The 10,545-nt window shown below is 61.8% G+C and overlaps 1 protein-coding gene across 1 annotated transcript; it reads left to right on the top strand.

Annotated features, from left to right (window-relative positions):
• Nucleotides 1–6,862: 6,862 nt before the first annotated feature.
• Nucleotides 6,863–10,152, top strand: PRR18 (proline rich 18; the record flags this gene model as incomplete). Its single annotated transcript, XM_047860387.1, has 1 exon — nucleotides 6,863–10,152. A coding segment is annotated over one exon (408 nt), but the record flags the coding sequence as incomplete, so codon positions are not given.
• Between the last annotated feature and the right edge of the window lie 393 nt (nucleotides 10,153–10,545).

The following is a 10,545-nucleotide window of genomic DNA, read 5'->3' as shown; positions in this document are numbered from 1 at the left end:
CGGGGGGGGGGGGGACAGGGCGGATCGGAGCTCGACTGGGGAAGGCTGGCGGTGGGGAGCGAGGCCAGGGCCAGACCCCATGCCCTAAAGGATACCGCAGGTCAGGGTGGGAACACGGCACCAGGCGGCGGTGACGGGCGACCGCCTGACACCTCCCCCGGCCCCCCAAGAGGTCCCAGTCCCTTGGCGGTTGTGGTTACAGAGAGTCACAGGACACCGTGGGAGGGCGGAGAGGACAGCTCGCTGCACCACGGTCAGAGGTGCTTGCAGAGCAGGGAGGGAGGGGAGGAGGGCGTGGTGTGTACCACACGGGAAGCGGGCTGTGCAGGAGGCTCGCTGAGGGGCGGGGGTGTGACCTGGAGGCGTGGAGCTCAGAGAAGTGGGTTATTCTCGGTGTCGGTAGATGACGGTAGCCACAGAGAGTCCGTCTGCGTCGCCAGAAGGATCGGCCTTGAGCCGGAGGCCCCCGTTGGGGTGGCGGTACGGTGACGTGGCCCCGTTGCCGTGTCCGTGCACAGGGTCCCAGGACGGAACACAGAACTTCGGGCGGACGTTCCTGCTGTGGAGGTGCGGGCTCAGCCTGCGGACAGAGCAGAAGCCCGGTCGGTCCGCCCACCGAGATGGCGCGGGCGCTGCCTCGCCTGGAGCTGCCGGGCTTCCCTGGTGGCCCTCCGTCCCGGCCCAGGCGGCGGAGGTGGCGGGCGTCCCCCGGGCACGTGCGGGTGGGGGGCGGGGTGGTGGAGAAGGACCGGGCGAGGTGAGGTGCATCTTGTTAACTTCCTCGCTCGCTGGACAGGACCCGCCGCCCCGCGGATGACAGCCGGGCCCTGCAGGGGGAGGGGGGACACCTGCGGGGTGCTACAGCCCGCAGGGTGAGTGGGATGGGGCGGGGCCCTGGCTGGAGGGGGGGGGGTGAAGGGTACGGGGAAGTCTCCTTATGACCCCAGAGAGTGCAGGTCAGGGTGTGTGGGCGGGGCCCTGTCCTTGGGAGGGTCACCCCGGTGCCCCCCGCCGCCCCTCCTGTTCTCAGGGCGTATGTCCCCCCAGCTCCGCCAGCGCTGGTGGGGGGGACCGGCGGGCATGTGTCGGGCCAGCGCCTCCGCCTCCCCGAGAGCAGATCGGCCTGGCAGGTGCAGTGGCTGTTGGCCCCGCAGAGGGGTCCCCAAACATTAAGATCGACGGGCGTAAGCAGCGAAGGGCCTTCTGGCTGAACCGAGGAGGGGCATGAGCCAGCGTGGGTCACCCTGGCCGGGATTGTCGGCCGCTCGGTCACTGCAGAGAGCTCGGGGGAGCTCCACGTCCGTGTGGCCGTGCACGCCCAGGCCGGGTCCTCCCCTCTGGGACCCCCACCCCGCTACCGTCTGAAGATGCTTTATTTGCTTGATAGAAGATAGTTTATTTGCTTGATAGGACGCGCGGGGTCAGAGCCGGCCCGAGACACCAGCGTGCACACTGAGGGAAGGCCGCTCTTAACACACTTCTCTGCGCGACCTTGCACGTCACCGGGCCCCACCTGACGGCTCCCGGAGCAGGAGTCCGCGTGAGCTCGCCCCGCGCTGCTGCAGCGCGGGGCTGTGCGTGCGGCTCACGTCACGGCCGCGGTGACAGGGCTGGGGGGTTGGGTAACCTGCGTGCGACAGTGACCACCGGGATCCTTCGGGGACCTTGGCAAAGGGCTGTCCCCAGAGGGCAAGGCAAAGCAAACGGTTCCGTGAGTCTCCAACTATTCCGTCAGCTCCCGGTGTGTGAACCAGCCTTCGGGGTGTCCACGGTCCTCTGAAATGCCACTGCGCCTCTCTGCCAGGCCGAGCGCGGCAAGGAACAGGTGCGGTGTCAGCTTCAGGCCTATAGTTTTAAGGGAAGCCTGTGTCTTTTCCCCCCGCACCGTCCTGTTCTGATTTGCTTCGGGCTTTTCCAGGCTGTTGCAAGAAAGAGCCACGTGTGAAGTCTCGCTTTCAAAGCAGCTCACCCCCTAGCCACCGTTGTGGCTCGCCATCCCGAGCGGCTGGTTCCTGGTGCAACACGGCAGGCAGTGTGGCGATTCTCAAAGTGGGGTCCCGGACACCCTGCTGGGGCCCGCTTTGGCGCTAATCCCAAGACCCCGTGCTTCACTTGTGCTACCGTGAACGCACGGCGGAGTCACGGGGCTGCGGACGCGTGATCACACGAGAACCCGGCAGCACGGAGCCCACCCCTCATCTCTGATTTGTTGGTTTTAGCAAATACCGTTATTTTTCATTAAAAACATGTTAACGCGATGGTTGTATTGTTCGTTTTTCAGTTTATTTTTTTACTCATGTCTACACCCGATGTGGGGCTTGAACTCACAACCGCGAGATGGAGAGCCATGTGTTCTTCTGACTGAGCCACCCGGGCGCCCCAACGTAATGGGTGTATTGTTAATGTCACGAGTTTGTTGTCATTTTTAGATGTGTTAATACACGTTTTTTAAGTCACTTGGAATTTCTACTGAGATTAACATCCAGAGTGGCCATAAAAACAGAAGCGGGTCCTCGGAGTGTCAGGGAGGCGTTGAGGCCCCACGGCAGCAAGGGGAGAGGGCTCTGGGGCCTCCCTGACCCGGCAGGTCTCCTTGTGGCTGGTCGTGAAGCTCCTGGGGAAATCTTGGTCGGTCGCCCGTAAAACACAGGTCCTTCCTGTTCTTCTCTCCTAAAGCTCGCGAGGTTTGAGTGGAGCAAAATCCAGATAAAGTGGATCATTATGTTAGCGTTGACGGAAGAAGGACTCTAAAGCAAACAGTGTCTGAACAGGTTCCTGAATGTTTTCTACCCCCAGACCCTCTCACGGTAACAGACCACTGTGAGAAGAAGGAATGGGCGTATTTCCGGTTATCGACCAAGTTGTCTGTGTCTCAGGGGTCCACGAGGATTGTAACAGCCAGAAGGAGACCTCTTGCGGTTTAAAATTCAGACTCCATGTTGGTTCTGGCTGTTGGACGATTTACCGCCCCCTCGCGTGAAGTCATTTGAGTCAAAACACGGGAACAAAGCACAGCATGTGGGAAGAAGGTGTGATTTGGAAAAGCAGGGCATCGATCTCTTTGCCTTTGGACATTTTTCTGAACGTGCGCCGAAGTCGTCATAGCAAGGTAAAGCCGAGACACTGATGAGCTCGTGAGAAAAAGGAAGTTTCTTAAAATAGCGACTGGTTTCCGGGCACCATGGTGTGATCGCCGGCGCTGCCTCAATCAGCAGCGTCCGTGGGGATGAGCTGGTGAGCGCAGTGTGTCTGTACTCAGGATTTGGGGGGATCCCTGTGGGACCCCAGCCTCCCACAGAGCAGGCTCAGCACGCCGCGGGCTGCGCGGGTTTTCCCTTCCCTTCAAACCTGCACAGCACTTGGGCTGATTTTAGTGGGGCCTGGATATCGTCTTGCTTCTTTATTTTGGTGATTTAAATATTTTCTGCATACGTCTTTGTTCTGGAAACAGTTTCAAGGGTTGTCATAACAAAAAGTCCGCGTTCCTACACTTAACTCTGATACAACAGTGGGAGAAAAAATGACCATGAATTCTCAAATGGTGGACCATACCGTGTTCGCGTTTGTTCAGAATCTGAAAATCAAACAAATGTCATGGCATCGTCTGGTGACAGGTGATAGCGACGCTCGTGAGCACAGCATCCCCCACAGACGGGTCGAATCGCTGTGCTGTGCACCTGACGCTGATGTGACAGTGTGCCAAGTGTAACGTTTCAAAAAGGAGCATCGACGTAATTGGAAAGTGAGACAGCAGAGGCAAAAAATACGGACAGTTCTGAGTACGTATATGGGCTTTTGTGTAACTGACCTTGCAAATCGACCAGCTTATAGTGGAGGTAACTTTTGTGACCTCCAGATGAAACATACTCGTGGGTTTTAGAGTCCGGAGACCCCAGGAATACAGTGTGAAACTGATAACCCGATCCCAGGATTCTGGTCCTCCTGTTTTCCTGTTTCACACGTAGCTACAGCCCCACTGTTGGGTTCTGGGCCCAGCACGCAAAATCCCACGCAAATGACCAAGTTACAGCTGGCTGTTACTTCTTGACTGTAGGTGCTTTTCTGTCGCGTCCCCAATTCTGGAGGGAAGTTTGGCTGGCTGTCCTAGTGTGGTTTTCCTTCCTGGTAACTGTCACCAGCGGCTCGATTCAACCACACAGACTGTAATAACGGATTCTGTAACAGGCAGCGGGCCGCGACAGTGCAGGTGACGCGCGCTGCTCTCCCACGGTCCCCGCCAGGCCAGGCCACTCTTTCCAGCCTCCAGTTTCCCAGGGGCCGAAGGGTTCGAGTAGAAGAGGTGGCTGGCAGGGAGCAGGGATGCTGTCACCTGGATGCTTGAGCGGAGTCTGAAGAGCAGAGTCCTGTGGGGGACACTCACTCCTCTGCCGCTCCGGGGCCAGTAGCCCACCACCAGGTACCGGAAGTCATCGCCCCCGGCAGGGGTGCTTACCGGGCCTTTGAGGAAAGACAGGAGAGGAGCGCCCTTCTGACCTGGGCAGGTGACGCGATGGCAGGCGCCCGGCACTCGCTTTCTCCTCGGAGGTCAGGCAGAGACTTCCAGCTTCCCAAGTCCCCATGCTTCTGGGCTGGGACAGGATGTGGGGGTTCTGGAGAACCCCAGGGACAGTCTGGTCCGACGTGTGCAGCGGTCTGATGAATCTCACTGTCTCTTCTTGGAGGAAAATGCCCAATCTCTGCTACGGTGGATGTGGGCGTGGCTAACAGCCCCTCACCCTTGCCCAGGACTTTCCTTCCCTTCCTCAAGGTGCTGGCTCAGATGTGGCTGTGTCTGGGATCCTGTTGCTGGGATTGTCTCCTCTCCTCCATCCCACTCAGCCCCCGGTTCCTAGCAGAAGAGAAATGGTGACAGAAGCCACACAGGCAGGCGATTATGGGATCGCCAGCTCCGCCTGCTCACCTGCGACTGTCCTGCGGGGCTTCGGAATTAGGACCCCGTCACGGATGCCACTGGGGCCCCTGCTCCAGTCTCGGGAGGATCCAGTTTGCTGCTTTTCCGGGGTGTCGCCTTCCCCTCCGAGTCCTCCTGTGCCCCCGTCCTCTCCTGTCTTCACTGTGTCCGCCCGCCCTCCCACCCGGGCTCTCCCGGCGGGACGCTGTCCACCCGCTGCACCAGTAGCCTACCCGGTCCCGCATGCACCTAGAAATACAGAAACTTGGAATAAAACACACAGGCGCGTTCAGCACCTGCGGCAGAGATTTATGACCCAACCTGCCTCAAACATCCCGACCCCTGAGCAGCAGGCGGCGGGAGGCTAACCTTGAGGCCCCGGCGGGACGGGGAGAACGTTTGAGAGGACGAAGCCTGTCTTGAAGCCGCGTTTGCACATTTTGTGGAGAACACGTATGTAGATGTGGTTTTCGGTTGCAGGTGGAGATTATGGGACCTCAGCCCCCTTCTCCACCCCCAGCTGTGGGGAGACCGGCTCTGGCCACCGACCGAGTTCCGCTCTTGCCTGGTGCCCTGACACGGGGGCAGGAGGGACAGGGACGCGGCCAGTGCCCTCACGGCCGGGAGGTGCTGCTGGGGTGGTGGGGGGGGGGCGACCACTGGCACAGCGCACTTGGAGTTCACCCACACTTGAATGCTTTCGGCTGACCTGGGCCACAGCCGCACAACCTGGTCCCGTCCCCGGTTAGGCCTGAAAGCACCTCCCATGGAAGAGTGTTTCCTGGGGGATAATTCTCCTTGAGTGGTGCCTTGACTTGTGATGTGTCGCCGTGTGACGTCATCTCCAGGTCTCCTCCTCGAATATGGGATGACAGTCACGATGTGTCACTCGCTCGAACCACCGTTACAGCAGTAACTACATTGCTCTGCGCCCAGGAATCCCTCCGTGTGCACCGTTTCCTCTGTCATTGTCATGGCATCACTGACACGGGCCTGTTTTGCCCGTTGGTAAAGCTAGGGCTCGAATTTCAGGGGACCGCCCTTCAGCGGTGGCATCAGCATTGTAAACGGGGAACTAAGAGGACCCCCCCCCCCCCAGATGCCTTTTCCCCAGCGCCATCGAGGGCCGCCGGCCTTCCCCTCTGACACCAGGGCGCGGGTCGGGCGGCCTGGCCTGGCCGTGTCCCCCGCGGCCCAACTCCCACCCTCTTAAAGGCGCCAACCGCTTGTCCAGGACTTTCCCTCCAAGCGGCAGGGACTCCGCCCAGGACTCGGGACCCAGCCGGCCCTCCCGCCTCCGCCCCGGGTTGATTGAGTCCTGTCGGGGGTGGGGGCCGACGGGGGACCGGTCCCGCCCGGTCCCGCCCCACGCCGTCCCGGCTCCGGCTCCGTGGCCGGTCGCACGCAACAGTCGGGTCGTGACACCAGCCAGACGCTAGGCTCCTCCTGCTGGCGCGTCCCCGCCCGGGCCGGACTCGGGCGGGCGGCCGGTGACTGTCCCCGAGCGAGGGGAGGGCCCCGGGAGCCGGGACGTGAGCGAGCCGGCGATGCCGCGGCCGGACGCAGGTGGGTGCGGCGGGGGGGGCACGCGGTGCCGAGCCCGGCCACCCGCGGGGACGCCCCGGGCCCCCCCACCCCCGCCCCCGCGCCCCAGCGACTGAGAGCCGCCCGTCTCCTTCCAGGGCGCCGATGACCCGCCGGCTCGGTGGCACCATGCCCTTCCCGCCCACGCCGACCCCGGGGGCCCCCGCCGCGCGCCCCCCGCCCCGCAGGCCCGGCGCCCCGCGCAGGGCAGCGCCCGCCCGCGCCCCGCCCGCGCCCGCGCCCTCGCCGCCCGCCGCCGCGGACAGGAGGAGGCCCCCCGAGGGCGCGCTGTCCGGCTCCTGGCCCCCCGCCGCCCTGAAGCGGTCGCCGGCCCGGCGCGGCCCCGGCCCCGGCCCCCCGCGCGCCCCCGCCCGGCCCGCCCGCTCCGGCCACAGCCCCGCGGGGGACGCGGCCCCGGGGACAGGACCCGCCGCCGCCGCCGCCGCCGCCGCCGCGCGCTTCTCGCCCGGCCTGTCCCCCGAGGCCGTCCTGCTGCTCCAGGGGCGCCACCTGCAGAGGCGGCTGCCCGCGCGGCCCTGCCGCCCGCCGCCCTCGCCCTCTCCCGCGGGTCCCGGCCGCCGCCCGGCGCCGCGCGTGTCGCTGCTCAACGAGCGGCACCGGTACGACGACGTGGAGTACGAGGAGGAGGCCCGGGCGGTGGACGAGGGCCTGGTCCGCAGGTGCACCGAGTGGCTGCGCGGCGTGGAATCGGCGGCCGCCGCGCGCGACGTCGCGCGGCCCCTGGACACGCTGCCGCACCTGAGCACGCTGTGAGCCGGAGGGGGGGTGGGGGGTGGGGGCTCCCCGCGGACCCGAAGGTGCCCCCCCCCCCCCCGCACCTGCGCCTGCCTCCTGGATGCCCGTGAGCCTGGGGGTCCCCCACCCCCGCACCTGTGCCCACCCTCTCTGGATGCCCGTGAGCAGGGGAAGGGACCTCCCCACCTCCTGGAAGCGTGGCCGCACCCTGTGAGCCTGCCCTCCCCCCACCCCCAACGCCCACGGCCACCCTCCGGCACCTGTGAACCCGCCGCACCCGGTGGGCAGGACCGGATGCCCCTGGCTGACCGCGCAAATAGCCTTTCCTCCGGGGCACCCTGGCGGCACACGCACAGCCTCGTCTGCCTTGCCTGGGCCCCTGTGAGCCCGGGGTGGAGGGGGGGCTAGCCTAGGACACGGCCTCCCTGACCCCCCCGGGCCCAAGTCCTGGCCAGGCTCTGCCCCGTACCCCCAGCTGGGTCAGCCACCCTTTCCCTCTCCCGCCCTGGTCGGCCCCGCCCCCCAGGTGTTGCCTTCCAGAGCCTTCTGGCCTCCTCTTGGCCCCCCAGATGCCTTTAGGGCTCAGGGTGAAAATGCCTCCTGTTCCACACCCCTAAGGTTCCCGTGGGTCCCAGAGACCCTCTGGCTGGGCCGGTGGTTTGTCTGTGTCACTCCCTGTGGACGACAGCCTGGGGGAGGGCACCCGTGAGGGTGGCTGGCTGTTTGCAGAGCTGGCCTTGGGGCCGCATTTATGATTCCGTTTCTCCGAAACAGAACGCATCTAGGGTTTGGGAAGCTGGGAAACTCAAGTTAACCTAATTTTCAAGCTCGGAGGGGAGAAGGGTGGGAACACCGGAAGCTACTCGACCCGCTGAGCGAGGCCGAGGTTGGAAACTGCTCGTCCACACTGCAGGCCTCTGCCAGGGCCCTGTTGTGCCGCCCCGCGCCCTCGGCCAGCCAGGCCTGCCTGCCCACATTGCCCCCACGCACAGTCACACGCGTGCTCACACACCCACACCCACAGAGCTCTCTCACGAACGCTTAGCTCTCCGGGGGGCCGGGGGCCTCAGCCGGTCTGGCGTCCGACTTCCCATGCAGCTCACCATCTCCCCTCTGGTGGGTTCGAGCCCCACGTCGGGCTCTGTGCCGACAGCTCCGAGCCTGGGACCTGCATCGGATTCTATGTCTCCCTCTCTCTGCCCCTCCCCCTCTCTCATATATAAATAAACGTTAAACATTTTTTAAAACCACGTTCCTGCTCACGTACCCACGTGCACACAGAGTCACGGCCACACACGCACACGCACAGACCCCATCACGCACACAAACGTGTCCCTGGAGCACAGCGACGGGGGTGGACTTGAAAGGCCGGGACAAGATGTGAGCGGGGGTGAAGGTCAGCTTCTGCTGAAGGTCGCTGTTTTTCCTGGAAGCACTACCTGCAATGTGACTTCTGTGCTGCAGAAAGGCTGACCGGGGCGGGGGGGGGGGGGGGGGGGAGGGGAGAAAGCAAAAAGCCGTGTGCGGACAGACGGACGCAGAACAACATGTTCCGGGCCAGGCAGGCAATTCATTTGAGGGAGGAAGTGGGGGGGTCCCTGGGGGCAGATGTTACGTTTCCAGCGGCTTTAATCACCGGGTAAAAAATCGGTGACACGGTGGCTTTGTACAATTGTGTATACTCATTTTTTTAAAAGAGAAAATCTCTGCCTATCATTTGAATAAAGGGTTAAAACTCCTCGGCCTTTTGGGAGCCGCCCATACCCTTTCTTGCTAACTCCAGGCTGATTTCTACACACTCCCTCCATGCATCTGATTATGCTTAACTCTAAGGTTGAGAAAGAGGGGGGAAAAAGTCGTAATCAGAGAAAGCTGGTCATAGAAGAGCAATGTATTACCTCACCTTTTGACTTGTGTGAAAGTCGGTAGTTGAATGTTTATCTCGTTGGGCTTTAATGTGGGAAGTCTTCATTATATTTTACACGGAAGCCTTACATTTTTAAAAGCCAGTGTTATATTGTGCTTGTGATCTCTGCCCCCACTCTCTCTGTCTCGCTCTCTCTCACTAGACACAAACCTGGTCAAACAGGAAGCGTTTAATCCGGCAGGAGCGAGGTCAGCCAGCAGAGGAGTTTGCAAAGCCAAAGCCCCTCCCCACCGACTGGCTTGTCTTTTCCGACTCCTGCCTGGATGCATAGAGCTCAGTTGTCTTTCGTGGAAAATGAACGCGTCAGCACCAGAGAGGCCCAGGTGGCAATCTGGCTGAGGCGACACGGAGACGTGGCCGTGGACTCTCGGTCCGGGACGGAGCGCTGGTTCTGGACGTTAACCAGCCCCGGGAGTGAGCGTGAGTGGTGGTCCCGTGGGCAGGGTGCTAACTGCTCTCGCGTGTCCTCTGAGCAGATACCAGGACTCGAGAGACCCAGGTTTCTGTTGAGTTCAGTAACGTTTTAAAGACTTTCGCAAAGTAGGTGACTTTTCGAAGCACCTTTCCGTGGCTGCCCATGTGGGTGCGTGTCCCTCGTCCCGTCACGGTCACAGTGCATGGGTCTGTGTGTCCCTGTTCTTTGTCTCTCCCTCTCCTCACCCTCTTCCTTCTCTGGGTCCCCTCCCCCCCGCCCCCGCCCCCGCCCCCGCCCCCGTTCTCTTGACCGGCCCCAGTCTGGTACTGTGCCCCTTTTTCCCAATGGCATTTGTCAAACAGAGTTTTGTGTGCCTTGTTCTTCACTGTAAAAGCAGACGAGCAGAACGTTTATGTTGCTCCGGCTGATGCCCCTCGAAGACACGGAACTTCTACCTATGACACTGGATGTCTCGTCGTGTTGTTACGGACATTTTGAGAAAGTTTTCGGAGTCGCTGTGCTGCAATTTCTTAATGTTGAAATAAAAGAGAAATGCAATGCCTTGTGTTTTCTTTGGGGGGAGGATTTTAAAAACTGGTCTGGGGGCGCCTGGGAGGCTCAGTCGGTTGAGCGGCCGACTTCGGCTCAGGTCACGATCTCGCGGTCCGTGAGTTCGAGCCCCACGTCGGGCTCTGTGCTGACGGCTTGGAGCCTGGAGCCTGCTTCGGATTCCGTGTCTCCCTCTCTGCCCCTCCCCCGCTCACTCTGTGTTTCTCTCTCAAAAACATAGACATTAAAAAAACTGTTTTTTAAATATTAAAAGCTGGTCGGGAAGAGATTACCAAGGTTCATGTGAGGTGGTCCCCCCGTGTTGCTGCCCCCATCCTGCCTGGAGGGCCTGGGATTCGGGGGGTTGGTAGATGTTCATTGGCTTTAAATACTACTGGCAAT

Source organism: Prionailurus viverrinus, chromosome B2 (genome assembly GCF_022837055.1).
Source record: "Prionailurus viverrinus isolate Anna chromosome B2, UM_Priviv_1.0, whole genome shotgun sequence".
NCBI lineage: Eukaryota > Metazoa > Chordata > Mammalia > Carnivora > Felidae > Prionailurus > Prionailurus viverrinus.
Note: the sequence above shows the minus strand (reverse complement) of the source record. Positions and strands in the feature narration are given on the sequence as shown.